We start from the raw sequence: 27,949 nt of genomic DNA, 5'->3' as shown, positions 1-27,949 counted from the left end.
CGCGATCGGCCGCTTTTTACGCGAGTTATTCGCGAAAAACCGAGGGGGGGGGGTCCGTTCGACCCCCCCCCCCCCCTCTACGGGCGAGGGTTAATCGGCTTTCCGAGTGATTATGTGCCAGGATATCGAGTCCCCATATACAACGGCACTCCCACATCGTGCTCCTGGTCCCCGTTCGATGAGACAAGGCCCTAGTAACATCGATCACTGCTAGTCATTCTGATGAGCACGATAGCTGAATGACATATGGTGTTCTATCCCACGCCCAAGCTCGTCTTCGACAGCCCTGAGACGAATCTCAACTGTCACACAGAAGCGCCATCTACTCCCTGAGCCTGCAAGCTCTAGTTCTCCAAGGCCCACCCAGCATAGGTTGGGGATCATCAAGACACTTCACCATCCCACTAAAAGCCCCAGCCTCAGCGACGGCCATCTCAGAATGTGTGTTAAATCACACCTCAAATGGTCAAGGACCAATTCCAAGTGACAAATGCTTCAAAAAAAAACCTTGAGCCCTGAAATTGGTCGGTTGATTACCGCGACTCGCGGGTCAGTTGGCACATACGTGTCATACAGTCACTGCGGGACGGTCATACACGGATCTGGAGTGACAGTCGCTGTGGTAGTTGCTCGGTGGTAAATGAATATCACCACACCCAGTATCGAAACTGTCAGAAAAGACGGTTGAGTAAGGATTTATCTGTACTAACCGAGACCAAGTGTGGGCGAGCTGGGAATTACTCATAACCGTGAGTTGCCCGTCTCAGGTCATCATATCTAGCTACTGGTCGCACAATCAGTCGGCGGAAGGCAGATGTGTAAACTGTCGGTCGTCCAACACCATCGTAAGCGCGACATGCACACCTTCCATGCGTGTACTCACATCAAGGTTAGAGGTAGCAAATTAAAACGAAGAAGTACGCCTGATACGCGTTTATTGACATGATAGTTACAAAACAAATCCAAATGCAATCACAGTAGACCACAAAGTAACAAAAAAGGTACCATCTACCACATTGAGCCTCAGCAAAATTATTTTTGCCCTGGTCATCACCAAAACGACCCACACTCTCCCGAAGTATGATCACGGCTGGCTAGCCGCCCGGCGAATCCGCCGAAAACCCTGTTTGGGCACGCATAGTCTCACACAAATGCGTCTAGCAATAAATAATAATTTACTAACACAGATATATCGCGGCAGGGGATAACGCCAAGGCACCACGGCCCGCAGTAGAGGCAGTGGAGGTCGCAGCTTGAATCACATCCAAACTCGGCACTACGCCAGGAAAATACAAACGCACACACATGAAGATAATCGCAAACCACAACAACGACGCCAGTAGAAGCTATCCGTATGAATATTGATTTACTGTGGCTTCTGTCCGTTCAAACGCAAATTATTTGCTTGGAGAGTAAAAAGTGAGTTATTAATTCAGCACCCACACCACAAACAGACAGCACAGCACCCATTGAGGAAAGCAAACACCACAACACAGTCTAGTGTGCGCGCTGATCTTACATCTGATCGTTTGACGGTGGATAGATGCGGCGCACAGCGTGTTTTGTATCATGGAAATGCGATATCAATTCCCAGGATATCTGCTCCAACACAGCCATTGGAAACGGCAGCAGCCATTGAACCGGCAGCTCTTGGTCCTACATAGACAGTGAGCTAGACGGCAAGGACACAACAAGGACACTTCACACTTGTTTAGAACTAGCCATAGTGTTTCTAAATGCAAACTGCGGGCCTGTTAAACACTCAAAGCAAGGCTTGCTGATCTGTGATATGACTCACATATTGCGTCCCTTTCAGGAATAATTCGGTAACACGCCAAGGTAAGGCACTTGCGTTTGGTAAGAAAACATGGAGCATGTTTTCTGATTGAGCGGCGACTCATAGTACCTACCAATCTCAAACAAAGCCTTGACATACCACTGCTGATAAATAAAGCTTGTAACAAAAGGGAATCTCGTATGAACAAAGTACAAGCCCACATTTTTGTGACTTATTTGCAGTGTGCGAAAAAAGAAAGCTTCAGATCTTTACCAATGAGATTAAAGGTCACATCGCTTACCAGTAGTTGTTTCGCAAGCGTAAGGAACAAAGTCGTCAACAGCTTGACGAAAGCAAATATTCTACTTCCTAGTGCGCACAGAAACAAAAGACGGCCTTCTGTACCGTATTTGACTGGCAACTGAGTAAAACGAAGCAATAACTCTTCTCAAGGCGTAGCAGTCTGAGGTATTGCCATTTGGAACCGATATAAATAAATAAATGCGCTGGAATGAGCGTTATCAAGCTCGTAAAATCCGCATCTTCTCATCGGCACAGCCCCCTAATGATATGCCACCATGGGACTGGTTGCGTTTTGATTTAGAGTGCATCCCATGGGAGCTGAATACTCCGTAGGAGCGGGGAAGGCACTGCGGTCCACATTCATCAACGGGTGGGACCGCAGGACTCACGAGAACCACGAGAACCACGGGCCAGGTTAGCCGCTGGTCGCATGGATCTATCTAGACCACACGGATCAACGATCGCATGAGCCATGGACAACATGAACCTGGATCAAACCGACCTGGGACTACCCTGGTAATTAACCGCTTGGTCCAAGGACCATGGAGAAAGGGACCACATGGATCTGAAACTCATGCGGACCTCTGGCCACAAGGACAATGACCCACAAGGACCAAAGACCACACGTCTCACGGACAGACCACGGACTACCTCCATCCGCGTCGTTCCCACCTCTATCGTTACTGGTCCGTCCGTCCGCACACCGCTCGTCTACAGCTGTCCGTTCTCAAAGGTGAACCTCTGTCCGACGTCCGACGTGCAGGTGGCCAGGTAGAGAAGGTGCATGGCATCCACCCCGGAGCTGTTCAGACACAGGCCGGTGGCCTTGTGGCGCAGCTGAGCAGTCTGCCGGCAGAGACAAGGCGAGGGAGACGGTCAGAGGCACGGGGCCGACATTGATGACACGCCATCGGAGTTGGGGAGAGATACATGCATACTCGAAGACTGACAATGCACGACATTCAACAGATGCACATAGATACAGACGCAGTGCATAGGTTTTTACACACCTTCACAACAATGAAATGAGAAGCGAGAACAGAAAAACCTGCCAGACATTCCAAGTCGTAGCACGCATGGAAGTGTTTCAAATATCGACAGCGTGTGGAGGGCTAGCAAGCAGACCCGCCTTTGCTCGTCAATAGTTTATTTATTTTATGGTGATCTTCCTAACTGCCCATTGAGACACATCGAAGCAGCGGCTCGAATAAAACCCAAAGAAAGCGCTCGGACAGTCAATAGAACAGTGCAGCCGAGTGGAAATAAAACAAAACGAAAATGCGCCAAACAGTCTCGCTAATATGTTTAAAACACAAACTCCACCCACAGAGACAACACGACATCAACCCCAAAAAAGCCTATCATGGGAACGCGAGCACTAAACAGAACCAAGAACAGTTTCAGCGGCAGCTAGAAAGAGTGCAGGGTGCGAGTAATGGTTGCAGAGCTGCGAGTTACCCGCCGTAGGCACCGGAATGCCGAGCATGAGCATCAGACTGCTGTCGGTGGCACCATCAGCCATCACATTACGTAAGAAGCTTGCTGGCCACCGGACCGGTTCATTACGTAAAGCCACGGAGACGGGGACAGGACCCCAGCAGCACGGGGAGGGTACGAAGGGTTAGTGACGGTACACATGGCGGGGGTCGGAGTGGAGAAGCGAATGATGACTGGGAAGGCATTGGAGCGGGGGTCCTGAGACGGGAGTCGACGTAGCATGGCGGACAGGATGGTAGACTAGTAACGGGCTATCCTAACGGGTTTCGGTAAAGGCGTTGCGGTCAATGCAAAAATAAACGAAGTGAGTGAGGCCACAGAACTTAGATACTATAGGTATGTGAGGGTGAGAGGCGAGTTATCGACGAAAAATTCCTTGCGCTTAACGCAAAAATAAACAAGGTGCGTGAGCCGTGAAGTGACACCACATAACATAGGTATGTGAGGATGAGAGGCGAGTTATCGACAACGAATACAAAACTTATACTGCAAACAGGTAAGTGTTACATCAAAATGAAAGCTATTCATTAGCTTGAAGCGTATTGGCTGAGTTAAATTTAGCCCCCCTCACTTTCCCCCTCACATTCAAGTCATCAGTTGTTACAGCGAGTCACGCCATACACGCCCGTAGTTCGAGGTCCTTTGGCATACTGACAATCTCTTTACGTAAGACCATATTATGCAGCTTGGTACCGGCTGCAAAACGACCTGTTTGCACCGGACACAAAGTCATGCGATAGAACCTGACGATGCTCCTTTCCAGTAGCATTGCAGTCTTCCATTTGGGCATAACAAGGGCCTTCTTTTTAGGACCTTGAACCAAACTAAAGAAGAGTATAAAAAGTAACTATGTAGTACAATGCTCAGATCTCGTCTCTCTGAGGTTCGCGAACCAAATTATTCTGAGACCCTCTCTGCTTACGCGACTTAACCCTTCAATAAGCGGTCAAGGAAGCGGTTAACCACCCCCTAGTTATCACAGACGTCACTGAGGACCCTGGCAGTCCTCAACGCCCCCTTCCCCGACCCGTCTCCATGTCCCGGCCGTCGGTCGCTGTCCGCTCAAGGTCAACCGGCACAACCCGACTCCACCAAACATTGGCAGTGCGCTGCCTCAGAAGACGGCGGTGCGGCGGCACTCTGTCTTATCGCCGCCGGAACGGCTCCGAATTATGGAAATACTGTTAGATGAAAATGGTGTGGAAATTCGGTGTACCTAAATGATTGAGCTCTCGTCACATGACACGATAGGTTCAGGCAACAACACGCGTCATGGACAGTCTTATTTGTGTCGATAACGGAATTGACACTGTGCACAACGCAGCTCAGGTCACAGCATACGGCAGTGGTCTCAGAGTCCAGTGACGTCACCTGTTGTTCTCAAACGCAAACATTGGGCACGGCTGGCCGCTCCCCCGTCTGGCGGACTTTAGAACGGGCGGTGTGCCGACCGGGCGACCCGTCATCAGATGAGTAACGGACAGTAACCTCTCTGGTTACCCTCTGACAAACCGCAGCAGACCGGAGACCCACACAGTCCCAACGCGTACCGAGTGCCACGCGCCGGGTGGAACGCACTCTGAGCTCAGCAGGCCGACAAAAACCGCCAATGACCGCCCCGAACCTCGACCGGCCGGCTGACGGATCGGTGCCGCGTCTCGCCGCCGCGCCGCTGCCTATCTCTCTTGCCTACCCGGCGACTTCCCGGCCCGATGTTATCGCGATCACGAGGACTACGAGTGACTAAGGCGGATACAGGGAAGATTTTGTAGGAGGTTGATCCGGCTGACAGAAATAACAAGCCAAAAATAAATCGGCAGACAAAATAAATCGGCGAAACTGAAACGCCCGATTTCAGTTGCTTGTTATTGTCGACTCCTCCTCGCAGGATGGCGCTGACTGCGCCGCTGCGCGCGCGCCCGCCGGCCAGCGGAACCTGGACGCGCCTCTGGCCGGGCGGGCGCGGACGCGGACAGCGGCTCCAGCGGGTGCACACGGCACAGTCGAGCGCAGTGCGAGCGAGTGCACACGGCACAGCGGAGTGTCACCCGTGGTTCCAGACTCAGTGTTTACGAGGTTCCAGACTCGTATTCAACGCGGCCGGCGGTTATCAAGAAACCACGAACCATATCGACTTATCAAAACTCATCTCAGCTCTTCATAGATCGTCTCCGCTCAGCACAGCTCGTCTCAGCCGCCCAGACTCAGCCCATCCGGCTCCCAGCACCATCGGCCAGTGACCCACAAAGGTGACCTGAACAGCCGACCGTTCCGGCGGCAGCCGACAGCCGACCATGACTGTCCTAGCAGCCAAGCTGGGCGCGCTGGCCATACTGTTCTCCACCTCGCTTCTGCTGGGTCTGCTGCCGTTCCCACTGCGGCCGTGGCTGAGACAGGGTACCGGGCGCAGCCGCGCCGCCCGGCTGGCCATCTCCTGCCTACAGTGTCTGGGCGGCGGCGTCCTGTTGGCCACGGTACTAACGCACATGCTGCCTGAGATTCGCGAGAGTCTGGAGGCTGGAGGGAGGGGAGGCGACTTCCCGCTAGCCGAGGTGCTTCTCTGCGCTGGCATGTTCTCCATCTACGCCGTGGAGGAGGTGGCGATGTTGTTGTCACCTCAGAGAGATGAGGGCGAGGATGGAGACAGGTCACCGATACTACAGCCGCGGCGGGGTACCGACAAGGCGGCTGAGGCGGCCGGCGCGGCGGCCAGGGCGGGTTACGGTACCGTGCCGTCCTCTAGCAGCGCAGAGGCGAACGGAGGGCACGGTCACAGCCACAGCTTGGTAACGGCGGCGGGCGGCGGTCCGACCGGCCTGGCCTCGTTCCGCGTGCTGATCGTGACGGCCGCGCTGTCCGTGCACTCTGTGTTTGAGGGCGTGGCCATCGGCCTGGAGCCCTCCGAGCCCAGCGTGTGGCTGCTGACGGCCGCCATCGCCACCCACAAGGCCATCATCGCCTTCTGCTTGGGCGAGCAGCTGGCGGCCACCCAGCGTCGTCTCCGCTCCGCTATCGTCTCTCTCACGATATTCGTGGCGGCGGCACCTATCGGTATTCTGATCGGCATTCTCGTCATCTCGAGCGAAGGCGATGACGTGGACACACAGGCTTTTGCCACAGACATACTTCAATCGCTGGCCGCCGGAACCATCCTCTACGTGGTGTTCTTCGAGATCATCCAGGGAGAGCGAGCCAAGCCGGGCGGCGGACTGCTGAAGCTGCTGGCTATCCTGGCCGGGTTCGGCATCATGTTACTGGTGACTTCGTTCCTTCAGGAGCCTGACGACGACCAGCCGACGCCACTCACGCCAGTCACCGACGCAACGTGAGGAAGAAACGGAACGATAACGGCAGGTCACAGCAGAATGAGGCTCTCTATAGCTGTTCAGCGTCGCCACCGGCGTCGCTACGTGTAAAGTTCGGTGGTGAGCGGAAGGTTTGGTGGTCGGAAGGGACGACGCAAGCGACAGCCGGCGGTTGGCGGCGGCAAGAGACGCTACGGGAGGAAATAGCCATGAGGGAAGCGGGGGCATTGGGGGCCAGAGGGGGGGGGGGGGCGGACTCGCGCGCTTCTGTTATCGGCCCCAATGGCGCCGGTGGAACAGAAGGCGCCTTCGAGTCGTCTCTAAAGTGTTTTAGCCAGTACGGACGTAACCGAAGGCCGTGAGCCGCCTAACATATCTGTCGGTGTGGGTGACCAGTAGGGGCTCAGTATTAACCAAAACCAGTTTTACTCTGCCATGAACAAATGGGATGGGTCTTCTGTTGAGCGTCGTGAGTGTGTTTTTACTTAAGTGTGATGGCGTGTGACGTAGTGTTCTGGCAGAACATGTGTCTGCCATTATGTCTTACAGTTTACGACAGAAGGATGCTTCGTTATTTCCCTTACATTGCAAGCGCCGCTATAGAAAACAACAGGGCGAAAATGCTAGAGTGCAAGCTGTCTTATCCATGTCAAAATGTACGAACTTGCTCAGTGAGCGATTGTCTATTATCGGCGATCTGTTGCGATCGTAGATCTATGAGCCTTGTCACTTAACATCAGCGAGCAATAATTTGTCTGTGAGCTAGGTGAGCAGTTTGGAGAGTTGGGTGTTGTGTTGCTTCATGATATAAAATGCATAAACATTACATTTTGTTACGGTCTTTGACTACGGAACATGTATAGGAGAAACGGCTTTAGTTACCTACCCATTTCTCCCTTGTGCTTCTCTACTAGCTGATAATATCGAACGAAAAAGCTAATATAAGCCAGCTGGGGGCAACGACCAAAAACACTTATTTTCAACGAGTGTTTCAACCACCTAAGCAATAAGCAATGCATAAACGCACAAAAAAAAACATCACGCCTCGAGTAGTTAGCTCGCCAAATTTATAGAAACGCTTCAAACCATCCATCATAGATTCTCGATTTTGTCAAATGCGCGAGAAAAAAAAAGACAGCGACCACCGCGTCACGGTCGCCAGCCACGGATTTGGCAGGTCGCCCGTTACCGCCCGGTTGCCGTGGCAGCTAGGGTGACTGAGATCGAGAGTTGGGTCCGTCCCACCACCACCGTCAGAGGAACCACGCCGGACCGCGGCCGCGCGTCCATCGGAAGGTGGCCTGTTTGTGTGTCAGGCTGTCAAAGCTGTCTGTGTGAGAGAGTGTGTTCTGAGGACCCGGTGAGCACGATCGATCGAGTGGGAGCAAAGGCCACAAGGCAGCGGGCACAAGACGGCTGGGAACAGAGGCCGTTTGAGAACACACGGAGCGGAGTCAATAGTAAGAATGACAAAATACGAGAGTGTCGCGCTATCATGAGTGCGGACGTCCCTCGTGCTATCGCATCACTTCACTTGTAGGGTATCATGCGATATGGTATCAGTTACTATTTACCAGCACTATCAGTATCCTAACAAACAACTTAGGGGGCCGAATTATAGCTTGAAAAGACGCCAATCTACATTCTTTTGGAGAGTATTTAGTAAACACATGAGATACATGAAAGCAACGATCGAAATGTCTTTTACATCACATGGTTTTTGGATGATCATAGTATTGAGAAAAAAATATCTTAGGGTTTCGCAAAATGTTTTTTTTCTCTCTCTCTCAAAACCTTGGAATTACGTTCCAGATGAACTTTTAACATAGGTACGAGCTGGCGTAGCATACAAACCATACAGCACAATGTACCGTCAATCACACATGTCTCCCCATAGCCAGCTGTTAGAATGGGGACCAAATGAGCAGCGGCCTGTGACTCAACACATCTGGACTGACTGCAGCCACACACCACATAGCATCTGTGTAGCTCATACGTCAGCGCATCAGCTGCTTCTAAAAGGCCAAAAAGACAATGTTCATTGTTCAATAGCCAGGCTGCTGTGATGAACAGCGGAAGTGGGATACATTGTGAGGTCAATATCTTACATTCGACAGCCAACGACCGGTCAAGATAAAATCAGATGATCGTCGGGCTATTCAGCTGTTAAATTGAGCCAGCTTGCAGCACCGGCTGTTCTGTTGGGTGGGGTTAGGCTGCGGCTGTTACACTGAGCAATGACACGGCTGGTACAGCTGAGTACAGCGAAAGTCGGGCTTAAGCCGTTATGTAGAGTAAGAGTCGGGATCGGAATGTAACTGGCGAGCTATAACGTAAGAGCCAGACTGCTGATGGTGAGCTAGACCAAGAGTCGCGATTCGGCTGATGCAATATAACGTCAGGACCGCGATGCGGCTGATACGATGCCGCCTCCGCAGCCACCCAAGCAGACCGACCCAGCACTGACCTGACCGTCGTAGATCCACTGTTGCTGCTCGGACCCTTTGATCGTACACGGGGCCATTGGAGCCGTCACGGTGCCGGCGTGGGGCCCGGCGCCGCCGGCATAGGCGCAGTTGTCCTCGCGACGCAGCTCGCCCCGCTTACTGAGCGTCAGGTACTGGGGAAACGACAGAGCTAGTGTCAGTCATTGGGGAAACAACAAAACTATGTGTCAGGTACTGAGGAAACGACACAGTTGGTGTCAGACACTGGGGAAACGACACAGTTGGTGTCAGACACTGGGGAAACGACACAGTTGGTGTCAGGTGTTGAAGAAAAATTAAGTAAGCGTCAGAAACTGGGGAAAAAGACGAGCGAACGTCAGCTGGTACTAGGGAGATAACAGAGCTATATAGTGTCGGGTATTGGGGTGAAGATGGGAGTTTTCACCGTTCCGTGATTCTATCCTCAGGATACAGAAATCCTTCTCCTCCACGCCGCAACCCCCTTCGGGCTGGACAGGTATATACCTTTATCTCATGCGGGCTGCTCCCGAGGGAGCGCACCCCGTGGCCGGGTGCAGTGAGTAGTGAGTACCTTGGGGCTGGGTGGCCTGTCCTCTGGACGGGCTCAGCCCCGGTGACTCACTAGGGTACCTGCCCAGACCAATGTCTCCCCCTAATTCCTATCATCCTTCCGGCTCTGAAATGGTCTCATTGGACCAAAGGGCCTAACCCAAGAAAACAAAAATCAACAAAAACAGATGGGAGTTTTTTTAATGTGCTAATTGCCAGGACACTGGGAAGGGTCAAACAACTGACATTAGCATGACATTAGCAAAGCATCCTGCACTTGTGGAGGATACAGAAGAGGTTGCAATAAAGGTCTGTCAATTCCCAGCAGCTATAGAAAAGGTCGTAAATCTCCATAAGGTTTAGAAGCAAACGTATTGGAAATTTGTTCTACAAAAGCATCCAATCAGTTACTCTACTTCATTGTGATGCCGTCTCCACACTTCTCTACGGAATAAAATATGATTTGCCGTTCTGACTGGCGACAACCTACCGGTGCCACCTACCCGCGCCGACATCATACCTGTCCCGAGACGACTATATTAGACGACTATACTATACGACTATATTCAGTATCATACCTGTCCCGAGACGACTAAGATGCCTGTTTGTTTGTTTTGTTTGTTTTGTTGGGTTAGGCCCTTTCGGTCCAATGAGACCATTTCAGAGCCGGGAGGATGATAAGATATAGGGGGAGACATTGGTCTGGGCAGGCACCCTAGTGGGTCGCCGGGGCTGAGCCCGTCCAGAGGACAGGCCACCCAGCCCCGAGGCACTCACTGCACCCGGCTACGGGGTGCGCTCCCTCGAGAGCAGCGGAGCCGCTCCAAGGGAGCAGCCCGCATGAGATAACGTTGCCTGTCCAGCCCGGAGGGGGGTTGCGGCGTGGAGGAGGAGGATTTCAGTATCCTGAGGATAGAAGCACGGAACGGTGACTTAGATGCCTCTCACCTGTCCCGAGACGACCGGCTGGGTGCACGAGTTCAGCCCGAGGAAGATCTGTCGGTCGATCACCAGCGTGTCGATACAGAGGTCCGGCCGCAGGGCAGAGCGCACCTGGCCGCTCGCCAGCACGTCCTCATCCAGACGCATCTTGTTGGGGTAGACGTTATCCAGGTACCAGCGGAAGGAGTGACACTGCAGCCGCTCCCGGAGCTCCCGACGGGCCGTGACGTCACCGGCCTCGGGCATCTGACGGCACAGGGCGGCAGCGTTAGCATAATTACAATAAGTCGCACGGTTCCGCATAGAATGGCGGTGAAAGATATCAACGTGAAAAAAAAAACGTTCATAGTGATCATGATGGTCCCAACAGATACCTATATTTCAAACAGTTTGTCCCCAGCTGCAACAGCAGGCTGGCCATTTCGTTGCTGCAGCAACTGGAAAGTTACAACATTGTGCTTCCACTGTAGCTACCTCTCCTACAGCTACTAGAGCTACTGTAGCTTCCGCTTGCTGACCATAATTGCGCTAGTTCACCTACCCTCTCCTCCCACACACAACCCGCCGCCATTACCAACCTCAGTATGTCGGTAGTGCAGGTAGAAGTAGCGGCTATACTCGTCCATCCAAACCGCGGCGATACGGGCCATGTTGGCCGCCAGAGGGTTACCGCTGAACGGAAACGAGTACGGATGAAAGTCGCGGAATATGTGGCCGACCCGGGAGCAGGGCAGAGTCTCCACCACGCCGCCGCACTGCCACGTCTGGGGGCAAGCGGTAATGTCATTAGATACTTCACACGTGCTAGAAAGCACGTCGCACAGGCACAGCCCGTTATCCATGCACACTGCACAGCCCATAATAACTCACGGCTCGCATGTGCAGGAGAGAAGATCCGGGAGAAGCAATTAGCGATACACATATTGTTTGTTTTGTTGGGTTAGGCCCTTTCGGTCGACAAGACCATTGCAGAGCCGGAAGGATGATAGGAATTAGGGGGAGACATTGGTCTGGGCAGGCACCCTAGTGAGTCGCCGGGGCTGAGCCCGTCCAGAGGACGGGCCACCCAGCCCCAAGGCACTCACTGCACCCGGCTACGGGGTGCGCTCCCTCGGGAGCAGCGGTGCCGCTCCAAGGGAACAGCCCGCATGAGATAAAGTTGCCTGTCCAGCCCGGAGGGGGGTTGCGGCGTGGAGGAGAAGGATTTCAGTATCCTGAGGATAGAAGCACGGATAGGTGATACACATAAATGAGTCACGATACTGAGCTCAGAGCTGGTTGTTTGGTGCTGCAGGAGGCAAAACCACTGAAGGCATGGACTTCACTTCACTAGCATGTGGCCGTGTGGCCCGAAAGTGGATGGTAGCGCCACCTGCATACGTTCCTACCGGCAGGTGGCAGCACAATCCGTAGCAAACCCTGACGGCAGGTTACACAGCATCGGTACTAGGACTACCGGTAGATGGCGGTACATACTACGGCAGATTATTTTCCAGAAAAATCGCCTGCGGCACACAGCGGCGCCATCTTTCCGGAACAACATTGCAAGACCCGGGTGGGAGATGGCGTCACGGGTCAGTTGAGAGGAAGCGGGCAAAGGAATGACGGTAATTATTGATATCAGACAGGATCACAGCCTGAAACTAACATGATAAGTTTATCAGAAAAATGATATAGCTGAAATCAGCCCTTCCAGAACTTTATCATCTAGTAGAGGTTACTTTTGACCTTCGACAGGGCGATGAGGAAATCAGGAGATGATCAGCTGATTAATCTCACGGTGGTCTACCTCTGATGAGGTGACTCAACCAAATCTGAGCCCCTAGATGATCAAGCGCAGTACTGCGATAATTCAAATACATGATGGGGGACTGGACAGTGGACGTGAGAGTAGGAAAGCAGACAAAAAAAAATTGTTACATTACCGTAGATCAATTAAGAAAAGTACCTAGTTCAATTCCAGAACACAAGCGCATTCTATACCTTATTCTCCCTAGCCTGGCTACAGCTGGGCTGCCATTACATTTGTGCATACAGACCGCCTGTGACAGCAGTGAATACAAGACGTGCACGGTGCACACTAAAATCCATCAACGGGGTAGCCTGTCAAATGCATGCTTATTGCTTATTCCCGTCATATAAGCGCCCATTGCATTGGTAGACGGTGAAACAGCATAATCTCCTGTTAACGGAAGCACCCTGCCCAGCCGCGGAGTTAACTCACCCTGAACGAGAGTTCGAGGTTTTCTCCGCCGTAGACGTCCATTCCAGTGTCGTAGCCTCCCAGGTGCCAGAAATAGTCCCTGCTCATGGCGTAGAGACCTCCAGACATCACGGGAGACCTGAAAGTGGTGAGAAGACACGTTATGGTGGAATAGTCGCTGCTCATCGCGTATAGGTAGACCTTCAGACATCATGCGAGATCTGAGGGCATCAGAAGGGAAAGTCAGGGTGAAATGAAAATAGATGGCATTAACCCGCGCATGACTGGGGTATTTTCCATGACGCGAGTCACTGGGGGGGGGGGCTCCAGAGCCCCCCCCCCCCTCCTATCTCCGAAACTACTGGGCCGATCGTCAAAATTCATACGGCGTCTGATAGCCCTGGAAAAACGGCCGTAGGAAACCTATTTTCATTGACCTCGAGGTCACCGATGACGTCACAGGTCAGGTCAAAGCGAATATTATCGGCATTTTTGCTTGTTCACAATTTAGGCTCTGGCCGCCGGCTCACAAGTCCGATCAGGCTCATTTTTGATTTACGCACTCCTTGATATATGCCTTAGATAACCTGAGGGTACCAAACTTAAACTTCGAATTTTTTAGGTCAAGGCCAGGTCATCCTAGGTCACGAAGATTGTATAAGATACAATCTAATAATATACAATGGACCATAAACCATGCGTCACGTGACCGATACATGATATACAATGTATATCATGTATCGGTCACGTGACGCATGGTTTATGGTCCATTTTACTCGTAGATTTCGAAAATAATGTCGTCTGTGTCATTTGAGGTCATTTTTTCAGCTGAATTCCAGAGGTCAGGTCACTTTCAGGTCAAAAAAGGTCAAATTTTGAAAATGATTTTTTCAACAAAAAAGGTGCCTATCAGATGCAGTTTGAGCTCAGGAACACAATGGTACCATTTATATTGTTGTAGATGTCAAAAACGTACTGAAAAATGGTTTTATAAATATAACATTGTAAAATTTTGACAAATATGCTAATAACTTGGCTATTTTTGAAGATATTAGGCTAAAACTTGCTAAAATTGTTCATCGGTATGTGTTTTATCACATTTAAACCCGTTTTTGCGAAAAATTAAACATTTTTTGAAAAAATCAAAAAATATACCTATTTTTGTAATTAAAAACATATTTTTCAAAATTTTCAAAATTTCGAAAATTCGAGATAGCAGTTTGATAGCCACGTGTATTTGTAGTCCACAGATGCAAAGAAATTGGATCTAGCTTTAAAACTAAGCTCTTGAGAGCGTTTGCCGTAATTCAATATTTTGCATCAAAATCGGCCGACATGACGTCACTCTGACGTCATTTCCGGCCAAACTATGGTAGCTAGAAAGTTGAAATTTGAACACAATGCGTCAAATGAATGCCGCTGAGGGTACCGCAAGTTTCGTGTCGATTCAGCAAACGGTTTAGAAGGGCTCTGTAGAGCCCCCCCCCCCCCCGTCATGCGCGGGTTAATTAATCGTACATTAGCCCAGAGACGGCCAAAGGCTCAAGATCTAAGTGTGGCAAAAACGGGGTGTCCCTTTATCGTGATTAATTATTATAACATGGACAAAGTTAACACAAATGAATGAAAATTGTGCATTACAGCATGACGATAACCTATATGACATTCCTACCCCATATTAAAACTATATTATTAAAGTCACCATCCCACCTTAACATTAGTTTTGAGTTGAGATAGCCAAATTGGTGGCCATGGCCTGAAAATACCGGTTTGGGCACTCACAACATCGAAAAATGTTTTAATTCGGAGATATGGAATTTCAAACATGCAGTTTTCGGATTCTAAGGGGCTAATGCATTGGAATGCCCCCTTAGAATTTGTGACGTCAGCGGAGATCTAACGATTTCTAAATCTTTTACTAAAACGTTTGGTAGCACGCGGTGGTATATGCTGCTTTGCGCGCAACAAATGCCGCACTTTCAAATAAAGTCGCTAGGAACAGCGGGGATCCCAAAAAGTAAACAAAGGTAAAAGTCTAATATCTTGAAAACCGGTGAATATTTTTCGATGAAATTTGGTAGATCTTCGTTTTCGCTCTTTCTGAACCGAGCGACATCGCTTTAATCCCAATTCATTAACTTTTTTGAAGGTGGGCACTGGGAGGGTCCCTTTAATGTAAAGATAAAATATTTCCAGTTCAGTCAGTCAGTTCAAAGGTTTATGTAATCCATAACTCAGTTCGTGAAAAGGAGACATACATTATGTATATACAGGTCGTCAAATCACCATTGCCTGCGCCCGAGCATGGCGACATGTCGTGGCATTGCAATAAAGCCCCACTGAAGGTTTGCTTCTACGGTTCAGAATTGTAAAACCCAGGGCAAGCAGAGGGTCAATAAGACTGAAATGATTTTGATTACATTGTTTTCTTATAAAAAGTCCAAACCATATAAAACAAAAGTTTCTTTGTGTAGTGCTCGCCAATAGCAAACTGCATTCTGAATGCGACAAAACTTATCTCGTAAGGTAAATGGGTTCCTGGCATCAATACTAGAGTTTGCTTCAGCTACTAGCAGTACAGAAGTCTGATTGGACAACAACTGCCATTAGTCGGTACAAGCATTACTTGGCCTTGCAACAGGAAAGCAAGTTGAACAAAACCTCTAACAAATGCATTTCATAAAGTACGGGTGCTTAAACTTGTGCACTACATAGTTCTCCGACATTCGAGAACGAGCTTGCGCCCCTCCCCTCCCCTTATTCCCCTACCCTGCCACCCCGCCCCAGCCACTGACATTTAACCCCGGACGGGGGCTGCTGTCGCACCGTGTCGCCAGGGTTGACCGATGACCGCGTTATACGCCTGCCTCCCGCTCCATAGACTTGGCGGTGTCATTTGCGTTAAAACGCCATACCCTGAGTCATGTGTCATTTCTGACACGCTGTGTGTCAGACTCCGCCGAGTCACCAGGGTGTCCCCCGCCTGTACTACCCCTCCCCCCGCCGTGTGGTTTAATTGGCCTCAGTCACGTAACACAGTACCGCCCATTCCACTGGGGCACTAGAACGCAGCTACGCAACGCCAGCGGCCGGCTGTAAACACTGCCACGATTACAGAAATCAGAGGTAGAAATGTGAATAGGAATAAGGCAGCACACGTCAGAGCTTGGCAGTGGTGACTGATGGACTCAAACTAGGCCACCCTGGGGGGAGGGGGGCACGACCCCTGACCGAGCTGCCGCCGGACAAAAGTTCAGGGGCGACTTTTGCACGGCAGGATGAGTGACGGACAGCCCCCTCCCCGCCCTCTCCTTAAAAGCTTGCAGGGGTGCAGCGTTAGAAAGGTTTCTTTCATATTTCAATAATGTATTTGACCTGTATATTAGCACGCATTATATACAGCTGCTAAGTAAATATGGATGTCACACGACAGAAAAGTCAAAATGACAGCTTGACTCGTTACAAACATAACCAATTAGCCACGAATGTGCACTACGCATGACCTGATCTGAAGCTCCGTGCAGTGAGCGGTCAAAAGCTCAGCTCACACCACTTCGTGACCCACATAGTACAGACTCAACCAGTCTTGCTAGTCACTTCCTCCACTGCACTATAGTAGTTTGGCCCAGCTGTCTCAGAGTGGCGAATGAGCGAGCTCTGAACCGCGTGTAAATTGTTGGTCGTTGTAAGAAACACCATGCCAGGCGACCCTGAGCGGTTCACTCAATTACGTTATGATAACACCTGCTCATTATTAATTAATAATGCCATGGATTTGTGGTTTTCATTCACGAGCATCAGCATAACTCCACAACCGATCGCTAGTTGCGCAACTCCAGCTTGTCAATATCGTATGAAAACCGCATCATATCAAACTCCGAGACACCATTTAGTGTCGCATCGCCGACGGCAGGATGACCCTCCTCCTCACCCCCGGCGCCACGCTGGCGACCGGCGACTTCAGCTGGCTGCTCCCCTGCTCTTCCTCCTCCGGCTCTCTCACCAGGCACACCACCAGCAGCATGAAGCCAAACCCGAACAGAATGGCTGCTAGCCGGGCCAGGCCGGGACCCGGCTTAGCTCGCTCTCCCTGGATTATCTCAAAGAGGACGACATACAGGATTGTGCCGGCGGCTAGAGCCTGCAGTACAGCTGAGGGTAGCTCGTGGCCAGCGCCGCCGCCCGCAGTCAGCACAGCGCCCAGTATCACACCCAGCGGAGAAGCCACCACGAACCCGGCCAGCGAGGCCAGCGCGCGGCGCCGATTGGTCAGCGATGAGGCCAGCTGCTCGCCCAAGCAGAAGGCGATGATGGCCTTGTGGGTGGCGATGGCGGCCGTCAGCAGCCACACGCTGGGCTCGGAGGGCTCCAGGCCGATGGCCACGCCCTCGAACACAGAGTGCACCGACAGCGCGGCCGTCACGATCAGCACGCGGAACGAGGCCAGGCCGGTCTGACCGCCGGCGGAGGCTGTCGCTGTGGTCGCCGCTGCGCTGTGACAGTGGGTGTGGCCGTGGACGGGGGTGGCCACTGGCCACACCGTGTCCCCAGCAGCGGTCGGTCGGCCGGAGACAGCCCCGTACTGCCGCTCCGCCGGCGGCAGCAGGGCGCTCTCCATCCGTGCGTCATACAGCACCCTCTCCTCGTCCTCCTCCTCTTCTTCCTTATCCTCCTTCTCCCTCCTCTCCGTCCCTCCGCGGGCACAGAGCAGCGCCAGCTCCTCCAGTAGGTAGATACCGAACATACCCACACAGAGCAGCAGCTCAGCCAACGGCAGAGTCGGCTCTCCACCCAGCGCTGTCGTCAGGCCCTCCCGCACCTCGGGCAGCATGTGGGTGAACACGGTAGCGAGAAGAACTCCCCCACCCAGACACTGTAGGCAGGAGATGGCCAGCCGGGCAGCACCGCCACCCCCAGCAGTCTGACGTCGCTTCAGACAGGCTGTGAGCCAGAACGGTAGCAGGCCCAGCGTTAGAGAGCTGATCAGCAGCAGGCAGAAGGCGCCCAGCTTCGCCGACTGCACAGACATCGCAGCTGGTAGGACGAGACGATGGAGACGACAGAGACGATGGAGACGGTCGATGTGATAGAAGTAGTTGTCGAGTGGCGACTACCAGTGGGCTTCGTATCACCGAAGTACGACGCAGGATGTCGCGTAAGAAGCACACTCCACGACGTAGAGATTGTTTCACGTAACCGACACCAAATGCTCGTCACGGTCGGAGCCAGAGCCCAAGGCAGACACACGATCTGAATTATCCAACTAAACCACTCAATCAAAGCAGAGTATGCGAGTGTCTGCTCCACGTCGCACGAGCCAGGCGACTCCGTCTCGACCTGGCGGCCCCCTGCTGTGGTGTACAGTGACAGTGACAGGAGCACTGAACACTGACAGGGACGGCCTACAGACCCCGTCCGTCACCACTGACAAATGGCAGGTGCAGAGCCGCGTACGTGTCTGTCCGACAGAGGCCTGTGGAGCGCTGTCTACCCCAGCCACCTTTCCCACACACGGACGTGCCAAACTATCACTCAACAGGCAGGACAAGCAGACACAGTCGAACAAAGACACCCGTCACCACTGGTTCCGGAGTCACACTCGAGCCGGGAGAGGCCAGATTTGACTGACAGCGGTGTCTCAGGCACTGTAGCTTCGTAAAATAGCTGGCATCTGAGGTTATTCCCAGACGGTAGTTATGGCTGGGTGTCTTGAAGCCGGTCACAAAAGACGGAGATTTCTGCACGACGTCTGTTTCCCGACTCGGTCTTTCAGCCGGTCACAAACAACTGATTGGTCGTGCCTAACACACGGTATGTAACACCACACTACCTACCGACCGCCAACGGCAGCTAGATGTTACTATGGCAACGGCAACGGCGACAGAGACAAGGGCTGTTCACATCTCTCCAGGTGCTGCCAGCCGATATTCGCACCCAGACTAGCATCGGCCTCAAGTATCATCCACAGCCTATATATACACAAGTGAGCAGAAGACACTCTCGAGCAGACTTGGGAAGAAATAGGAAACGACTCGGACCTGACTGGCACTGGATGGCGTGCTTCGCCGAGTAACGAGCTGCAGTTATTGTTCTGGCGCACAAATAAAGCAGCACCCGTTACCGGTTGTTCAAATGTGCCATATCGCCAGGAAGTCAACGAAATATTTCAGCAAAAATGCATGATGTTCATATTCTCGGGAGCAGAGCAAGTAGTAGTTGTTTGTTCTGACTGGTTTAACTCAGTTCGCTTTTCGATGAAAATTGGTGAAAAATCAGAGCATGAAGGCAAGCTTCTCTGCTATCATCGTACTACTTTAGTATAGACTGCAGCTATCCGCAATTTCGACTGTGCCGTGACTCACCTACGCCATGTCACAATGTTTGCCCTTGGGTCAGTAGCCGGAAAAAAAATTAGAGAAGACACCCAAAACAACAGAGCACAAGCACTAAGCAGTTTCCTGGCGCTTGGTGAATTATATCAGTGGCTTGCTATTTGGGTCATTTGAATCATCCTTTAGCTACGGATAATGAAATCACAAACTTGCGATGACCATTCCTACAGCCCTTGGTTAGGTATTCCCATTCCAGCCCGCGGACAGAATAAGTATTCTAGCCACAGTTCGATAAACCATACGTATAATAGGGTTCCGGCATAGCAACGTGAAATGCCTATTGATGTTGCGATCAAATCAAACATGACTATAAATAAGGCATTGCGGGTCGTCATGTCACAGAACAAGTTGCAGTGGATGGCCCCGGGTACTTCCGTACCGACCCACCCGTCACACCGACCGGTCCCCACCCGTCGGTGCAGTGACCAGTACCATTACAGTGACCTTCAGTGACCGGAACTAGTGCTACCGAGCGACCCCCGTCCAGTATGGCGGCCCCATGTTACTCCGGCCTCGAGCCAGTGGTACCGGTCCCACCGGTCTCGATGCTAAACTAACAAACTGTCCGGCCAACGACACGGTGCCACCAGGGACAGGACGGGTCAACGAGTGATACTGGGCGTATTGGGGTATTTGGATATCGAGCCATCGGAATACTCCGGGAGTCGGGTAGGTCGACTACCGATTCTAGACGCATTGTGTATGGATATCGAGTCACCACAACAAGGAGGAGGGCGCACAGGCAACTGAAAACACCACCATGTCAACATAATTAACGGTAATATAGTTCGACCTCAGCTAGATACATCAGCAGATATTGTCTTGTAACATCATGCAGTCTTTAATCCCTCATTTTTCTCCATTCCATCCGCATTCCGCAGCCTATTGCAACCCTAAAACTTCACCCTCCTAACTTAACTGACCCTGTAATTTCGTACAATCACACACTATCCCAGCCTCCTACCTCAATCTGACCCTTCCGGCACACAATTCCCCCTCTGACCTGACGGGAGCCGCCTCGTCGCTGGGAAGTTTTCCGTCGGCTCCGCCGGCCTCGATCCAGGCGAAGTGTCCGGACCAGGCGAACCCGCCGGACACTCGCTCGGCCGGCTGGTAGGCTAGGTCCGTGTCCCTGATGTTGTCGATCACGGGACAGACCAGGGCGTGAGGCTCGTCTTTGATCCGCTGCAGCAGAGGCTCGATCCTGGGAGGGGGAGGGGGTCAGGTTAGAGGAGTTCGATAGCGCAAGACACTGAGACGTCAGACTGGCAGCGTCTGGTCCCATACGATAGAGGTTTTTAGTAAGTCCAAATGAACTCGGTCTCGGACATTTATTTTACTACAACACTTGTCTTTGTGACAAACTATTAAGCTTGAACAAGACAGTATTTGATCTGGGAGAATTCGCTCACACGATGACAGGCCCAACTTACATTTATATGACTAGCTTTGATTCCCTTCTGACCAGTCATCACTCAATGCTGAGAGATGGTCAGCATTGATCAGCTAACTCTACCGCAACAATTATCAGGATTGCTGCGCGAGAGTTGAGCAGTCCTGCACTGATCAGACACCGTGGGACTCACAATGACCAGGTATCACGCAGGTATCACAGCGGACCAAGTATCAAAGTCAAACGGGTATCACACATTGACTGACCAGGTATCACAGGGCTCCACGTGCGAGTCCAGGAAGATGAGCACGGGTCCGGACGCCTGCTGGGCGCCCCAGTGTCGGCCTCTGATCAGGCCGTGTCGCTCCTTCAGACGGTGTAGCGTCACCTTGGACGGCAGGTGATCGGAGACGTACCGCTCCAGCGGCTCACCCAGCTCCGCTGTGAAAAGGTCATGGCACAAATGGGGTATCAGAGTGATGTGAAATTAGAGCTGCAATAGTGACAACATATAAGGGCAAATAGAAAGAACGACACACATGAAACCATGCAGATATCACACATGACCATTATTGACCTATAACATACAAAAGAGCACCAAAACTCTACATAAAGCCATGCAAAAGAAAATGTAAGTAAATATCCATGTAATATATCAACCTTCAATAAAACGCATCATGCGCTGAATTCACATTACCAGCAAAGCAAACAGCAGCAGCCCCAACTTCGAGATCGTCCAGTCCCACCTCCCTGGCCCTCAGTCCCTCACAATTCCTCCTCCCTGACCCTCAGCAGCTCACCCTGTAGACCCTGACCCTCATCCCCTTTTCATCCCTTCGTCTCCCCCACCCCCTCCCAGCTCACGCTTGGTGCTCGCGTCATCGATGAGCAGTATCTCGTACAGCAGGTGGGCCGGAGTGCGGGCCAGCACCGAGTGGACCGATCGCAGCAGTGCCGACCACACCTCGTTGTGGAAGTTGATGATGATACTGGCAGCAGGCAGGTCGGCGTCGTACGTCCGACCGCGGCACCTGAGGACGAACGGAGAGGGTGAAATTATACCGGCTGACGGCTGTCAATACGGGCAACTGGTCAACATGTCTTACATAACACAGTGCGTTGGCATATTACCTCAGATTAACCCGCGCCCGGCTGGGGGTCCTGGATTTCCACGCCCTGCTGGGGGGGGGGGGGTGTTTGAACACCCCCCCTTCTAACTCGGCTCCTGGGCCACGTAGCGATACGCGGAAGGCGGCGTTCGAAAGAGCGTCAAAAATAATGACGAAATCACTTCGGTCAATTTTTTGGTCAGGTCAAAGGTCAGGTCACCAGAGGTCATTGAAGGCAAAATTTCGCCGATTTCCAGGTCGAATGTCGACAATTTCCAAGAAGCCAACGCATAACTCGGGAACCAATAGAGCTACAGCGCCGGGGAAAAGCGCATTCCATAGCCCTATTAACGCCCTTTCTGAGTAATTCTCTCAGATTTGACCTAACGTCAACGGTTTTGCCTGCAGGGGGCAAAAACTGCAAAAATAGCCGATTTTTTTGGAAACAGTTTTTCTGCAATAACTTTTGACCCAAGCCTTGTACGAGCTTACTTTTACCGGCATCGTGTTCCTCTCGTCAAGACGCATCGAATGAACTATAACTTGACCTTGAAAGGTCAACTTGAAAATTTGACCTCAGGTCAAGGTCATGACCTGACCGGAAAGGGTCATGTTGCATATCAGTCGATCCGCATCGTCGAGCTGAACACATCTAAGGCGTTTTCATCGCTCTAGCATGCCTCTATCAAAAGTTATTTGCGAAAAACTGTTAGACACCATTCGTGACCTAAGATGACCTCAGGGCATAAACAGGGGTCACGGACACCATTTTTATGTTCAGTGTGTCTAAACCACTTGTAATTCAGTGTTTGGAAGTGTTTATAATGTCTTTCGTCCAAAGGAGGCGCATTTCAATTTTATCCCATTGACTTATAATGGGGAGGTCGCAAAATTGACCTGACCTTAGGTCATCGATATTAAAATTCTGAGATATACATTTTGTACATGCTATAGCTCTTAGCAATCGCTGAAAGTTTCAAAGCGATCGGTCACTCAGTGTAGCTATGACAGACATTGAAACTTTTTATGAGGTGAGGTCACTTCAAGTGACCTAGTGACCTGACCTTGAATGACCTTGGTCTGAAATTTTTACAACATGTGTAGAATTGATGTATGATAAGGTGTACCAAAAACGGCGGCGCTCCGCGCCGCCGTTTTTGAGATATTCGCGAAAAACCACAAGGGGGGGTGTTCAAACACCCCCCCCCCCAGCAGGGCGCGGGTTAAGACAGGGGATATAATATTTCAACGAGAAAATGAAACAACGAAATATTGATTGAACCTCGCTAGAAAATGAACTTACTGGTTTTATGGACAATCACAAAGACACAAAAAAACGTCTTGTTTGCTACTACACAACATTCCAGTCTATTGGCGGCTGGCACATTGGATTCATTGCATGAGTCTGTCGCTGCAATCCGATTTCGACCACAACCCGTCTGCTGCCAGCACCCCTCTGAGGCGGTGTCACTCCACTCACAGCTGCGGCCGCACATCGGGCAGTCGGCGCACGAACGGCACCTTGTCACTGGCCACCACGTTGAAGCCTTCCTGCTTGTACAGCTGGTCAGCTAGCCGTCGCTCCTCAGCAGTCAGCGCCACGGGCCGGCCGAGGTCACCGGCAGCCGGGTCCTGTTGGGTGACGGCCGCCGGGCCGGCCCGGTCACCGGCCGGCTCCCAGAGAGAGGGGTAGAGGAGAGCCACGGCCACCGCTACGGCCACCGCTCCGACGGCAGGCACGGCCAGGGCACGGCAGGAGAGCCGGGAGGTCCCCGCAGACTGGGAATCTGGTGGGCCGGAGTGATAGTCAGAGGGCTGGCAGTGTGCAAATGCATAGGTACTCCACAGCTGGGACGAACAACTGCGTAATGCAGAATGATGTCATAGTCAAACATACTGGGTTGAGGGTAAAAAATAGCCCGCGCCGGGCCGGGGAGTTACCCCCACCACCATCCCCCACCCCCACCTCACCCATCTAACTTGGCTCCTGGGCCCCATAGCGGCACGTGGTAAGCGGCATTCGAAAAAGCGTAGAATATCATGACGAAAATATTTCAGTCATTTATAGGTCGGGTAGGTCAGGTCAGGTCAGGTCACCAGAGGCAGCAACGATAACATTTTATATTTCAACGTTTTTCGACAAACAGCTGCATAACTCGGGAGCCAATAAAGTTACAATGCCGCGAAAAAGCGCACTCGGTAGCTCTTTTAACCCTCTTTCTGGTACAGCTCTCAAATTTGACCTAAGATCAATGGTGTAGCCTCGGGAGGGCAAACACTAGAAAAATAGTCGTTTTTACGATTTTTCGGCAATAGCTTTTGACTCAAGAAAGGTACATTTATTTTGCCAGCATCGTGTTCCTTTCGTCGAGGCGTCGAATGCACTATAATTTGTCCATAAAAAGTCATTTTGAAAAGTTGACCTAAGGTCAAGGTCATGACCTCACCAGAAAGGGTCATGTTGCATATCAGTCGATCCGTATTGTCGAGCTGAGCGAGCACATCTGAGGTGTTTTCATTGCTCAAACATGCCTCTATCAAAAGTTATAGCCAAAAAACTGCTGTGAACCTTTCATGACCTCAGATGACCTCAGGGACAAAATGAGGGCCAAAAAATGCAACTTTCTGATTCAGTGTGTCTTAACCCTCGCCGGACCTATTGGTTTTCTACATACGCGCCGGCCGAGGGGGGGGGGGCGGGTACGACCCCCCCTCGCCGTTTCGCCCCTGGTGGAGCTAGCGCGTCGTGGAAAAAAACGAGCGTGTGCGCCGTTACGAGACGCAGAGATTGGTACCCGATTTTGCAGAGCGCTGATTTTGGCAGCATCGTGTTCGCCTCGCTCAGGCGCGTCGAATGATATACTTTTTGTCCGGGTCAGGTCAACTTGGGGTGTTGACCTCAGGTCAAGGTCAGGTCAGCACCCCAGGTCACGAAGTTGGTCGAAAGAGGTCATGTCGCATATCATTCGATTCGGCAGGCCTTCCTGAGTCCATTAATGGCTTTCCCGACTCGCTAGCTCAATTTGATCAAGAGTTATTGACGAAAAACTAATATGACCTTGATGACGTCATAAATGACGTCACGCAAGGTCAACATTGCAAAAGTGACGCATCTAACCTTGCAAGGAGTGCACCAAATCACGATTCTGTGTGCTTGAGATAGTGAGAGATCGTTGCCGGCGCCAGAATAGCAGTTTTCATTTTTCCCCATTGACTTATAATGGTGAGGTCACGAAAATGACCTGACCTCATATGACCTTTAGGAAAAATCCGAGATATACAAGTTGTGGGACTCATAATGGATACTAGATCCTGCAAGTTTCATTTCCCTGTGACATCTCCTCTGGCAGTGAGGGCGTTGGGAAGTTGCGACATCTGAAGACCGTGCAGAGGTTCACTTATGACGTCATAGGTCAGTGACCTGACTTGACCCAAAAATGCGGTTGGTGTCAAAAGATCGGGCTTGGATCAAAGGTCAGGTATGCCAAGTTTCAGCTCTCTATCGCCAGCGTGTTCGGAGCTATCGCGAAAAAACCCTATGGGGGGGCGGCACCCGCCCCCCCCCCCCCCCCCTCGGCCGGCGAGGGTTAAGTTTGCCTGTATCTCAAATCTCAATGTCTCAGTGTTTAGAATGATGTTCATCCAAAAGAGGTTTCTTTCATTTTTCCCAGTTGCCTTAGGTACAATGGAGAGGGTACAAAATTGAACTAATCTTAGGACATTGATATCCAAATTCTAAGATATAAGTTTTACATATACTGTTACTCCGATCCATCCCTGAAAATTTCAAGGTGATCATTCAGACAGTGCAGCTAATTTATTTTTTCTAAGATGAGGTCACTTGGCGTGACCTTGACCTGGTGACCTGATCTTAAGCAGCCAGGGCCTAAGATTTTTATGACATGTGCAGAAGAGATGCAGGAGCAGGTGTGCCCAACCACTGACTTTCAAGATAAAAAAAAAAAATCTTCAGACAGTCAGTGATGAAGCTGAATAAGAACTTTGAAGTTTGACATTGGATGGCCGTTCACGGGCACCGCACACTGCTGCGTGCGGTGTGTGCGGTGAGTCCAGCAGGCGTGGGGGTAGGGGATGGGTAGGCGGTTCTGACGTCACGGCTGCGTGCGGTGGACGGCTTCCTGTGGCCGGTCTTGACCGGCCACAGCGGTCGCTGTGTGCAGTGACGGAAGGCTGACATAGGGACGCAGTGGGCGGAGCTTGGAGGGTGTGTGCGGTCCGACCGCACACAGGGCCCGTGAACAGCCCTCAGAGTAAAAGTGCAAGCTTATGGACAAAGCTCTACTGTAAAGACTGAAAAACAATAAGATGCTTGATCCATCAGACTCTGAAGAAGTTCCAGCAACCAAAAGTTTGCAAGCTGTGAATAAGCTTCCCCTCCGCCCCATTCAGGTGGAATGGAGTGTGCAAGACCCTACTCGACCAGTGGGATGCCAGGAATGCTTGACCAACCTTCCCGATAATGACAAAAGCTGTAACAACTGCATAACAACCGTCCTGAGGTTGTCCCACTAACAGGATCCATTTCTCAGGCTGCATCAAAAGAATTTCTCACTGGAACACTTCTTATGCAACCAATAGTATTACCCAACCACTGGAGCATGGCCCCCTGGATCCGCCAGTGGAAGCATGGTGTAGGCGGGCTATAAGCATGCCGCTCAGGAGATTTGAGTCTTGAGTTACCAATACATTGACATGGAAATGACACCAACGATGTGATCAAAAATTGAAATGCCAATGATGAAAATAGCACACATATTCTATCTATTTATATTCCAGATTGGGGCTTTGTTTTGAAGCAGAGGTGGATTTTGAGTGAATCAGAATGGTTTATTGCTGCTGCAAGAACAATATTGAAAATATGCTAGGTAGGGCAAATACAAGGCAGATGTGATCAAGAAAACAACTATCATTCTGCTTCAGTTAACAGTCATCGTATAAACCTCGAATATATAAATAAATAATAGCTTACTATTGATGTTGCTCCTCGATCTCCGTGCAGTTTGTTTTTGTTTCCCTGCCATGGCGAACCTATACTCTGAAATATTGTCAGTGATGTTACGTTTCAATTACTACTTTCACTTCTCACAAATGAATAAATCCCTTGAACATCAAATAATCACGACAGGAACCGGCGAAACGCCACAGAAGAGCCTCGTAGCGAAGGCGATGCGCGAACGGCGGGCGAGTCGGGGGAGCCGGCGCGGTTTCTTTTGGCGGCCGGCGCACACATTTGTTTACAACTTTCAGGGCTGCCAAATCGAGAGAATCTGGTAGCTCTTTGCCGACCAGGCAATGAAGTATTTTTTTCGGGTAAAGGCATTTCTGGTATAAATGTAAATAGGTAGGTATGTGTGTTTGGGTATGCCGTATGTATATACCTATAGTAGTAGCTGATGTTTTCATTAGTTATTGTGGTAGACTCTAGACTCATCCATATCAGTAGTCTTAACCCTCGCACGACCAGGCCATTTCTCATAACACGAACGACCAGGGGGGGGGGGGTTGTTACGACCCCCCCTGGCGTTTCGAAACGGAAGGTCGTAGATCTTAGCGGAAAAAACCAACGGATTGCTCTCAACGAGATCTCGCGATTGGTGGTATATTTTTTGGTCCTAGGTCAACATTTGACCTACTTATGACCGGTCAAAGGTCAAATTTTCCGAAAAAATCAAACTTTTTCAACTTTCCGCGGCGATTGTGGCACAACGGTGGGAGATATCGACTTGAAACCTTCACTATCGTGTTTCTTGATCAATTCTCTATTGTTTGGTATGTATTTCGTTTCCCTAGCTCTAAAAATGGCGCGTTGGGAGCGCCGGAAGTCGGCAAGGTCACAGTCGGCGGCAGAAATTCGAAAAATCAAAATTTAAATTTTTGAAATCTGATTGTATTTTTGGATTTGGGAGGTCCATTTGCTCCCTATAGAAGCTAATATTGCTGCATATTCCCATTGAGGTGACAAGAATTAGCAAAATAGTGGTTCGGGCGCT

General features: G+C 51.0%; 3 protein-coding genes across 3 annotated transcripts; 1 reads left to right on the top strand and 2 right to left on the bottom strand.

The window, feature by feature from the left end:
* Positions 1–918: 918 nt before the first annotated feature.
* LOC122370533 (probable N-acetylgalactosaminyltransferase 9) lies at positions 919–27,188 on the bottom strand. The gene is made up of 10 exons (XM_043346197.1): positions 26,929–27,188; positions 23,419–23,725; positions 21,694–21,860; positions 21,096–21,270; positions 20,440–20,640; positions 13,066–13,183; positions 11,420–11,605; positions 10,848–11,087; positions 9,350–9,502; positions 919–2,926 (listed from the first exon to the last, which is right to left on the bottom strand). Exons 1-10 carry the CDS (start codon positions 26,978–26,980, stop codon positions 2,792–2,794), a joined length of 1,734 nt encoding a protein of 577 aa, XP_043202132.1. The 5' UTR covers positions 26,981–27,188; the 3' UTR covers positions 919–2,791.
* On the top strand, positions 5,547–7,715 carry LOC122370536 (zinc transporter ZIP1-like). Its single transcript, XM_043346199.1, has one exon. It carries the CDS (start codon positions 5,872–5,874, stop codon positions 6,904–6,906), a length of 1,035 nt encoding a protein of 344 aa, XP_043202134.1. The 5' UTR covers positions 5,547–5,871; the 3' UTR covers positions 6,907–7,715.
* LOC122370534 (zinc transporter ZIP1-like) lies at positions 16,392–18,398 on the bottom strand. The gene has a single exon (XM_043346198.1). The coding sequence runs from the start codon at positions 18,071–18,073 to the stop codon at positions 16,934–16,936; it is 1,140 nt and encodes a 379-aa protein (XP_043202133.1). The 5' UTR covers positions 18,074–18,398; the 3' UTR covers positions 16,392–16,933.
* Positions 27,189–27,949: the final 761 nt, after the last annotated feature.

This window comes from Amphibalanus amphitrite, unplaced genomic scaffold, assembly GCF_019059575.1.
Source record: "Amphibalanus amphitrite isolate SeventyFive unplaced genomic scaffold, NRLGWU_Aamphi_draft 001142F_arrow, whole genome shotgun sequence".
In the NCBI taxonomy this organism is placed as follows: Eukaryota; Metazoa; Arthropoda; class Thecostraca; order Balanomorpha; family Balanidae; genus Amphibalanus; species Amphibalanus amphitrite.
This window is presented reverse-complemented; position numbering and strand designations above follow the sequence as displayed.

What these genes read in the sequence shown, in the direction of transcription:
- LOC122370536 (XM_043346199.1), top strand. Translation starts at nt 5,872, where the DNA reads ATGACTGTCCTAGCAGCCAAGCTGGGCGCGCTGGCCATACTGTTCTCC.
- LOC122370534 (XM_043346198.1), bottom strand. Translation starts at nt 18,073, where the DNA reads ATGTCTGTGCAGTCGGCGAAGCTGGGCGCCTTCTGCCTGCTGCTGATC.
- LOC122370533 (XM_043346197.1), bottom strand. Translation starts at nt 26,980, where the DNA reads ATGGCAGGGAAACAAAAACAAACTGCACGGAGATCGAGGAGCAACATC. An exon ending in CCCGATGTGCGGCCGCAGCT is followed by an intron (nt 21,861 to 23,418) that starts GTGAGTGGAGTG and finishes GTTCGTCCTCAG; the next exon opens with GTGCCGCGGTCGGACGTACG. An exon ending in TGCACTACCGACATACTGAG is followed by an intron (nt 11,088 to 11,419) that starts GTTGGTAATGGC and finishes CTGTGCCGTCAG; the next exon opens with ATGCCCGAGGCCGGTGACGT.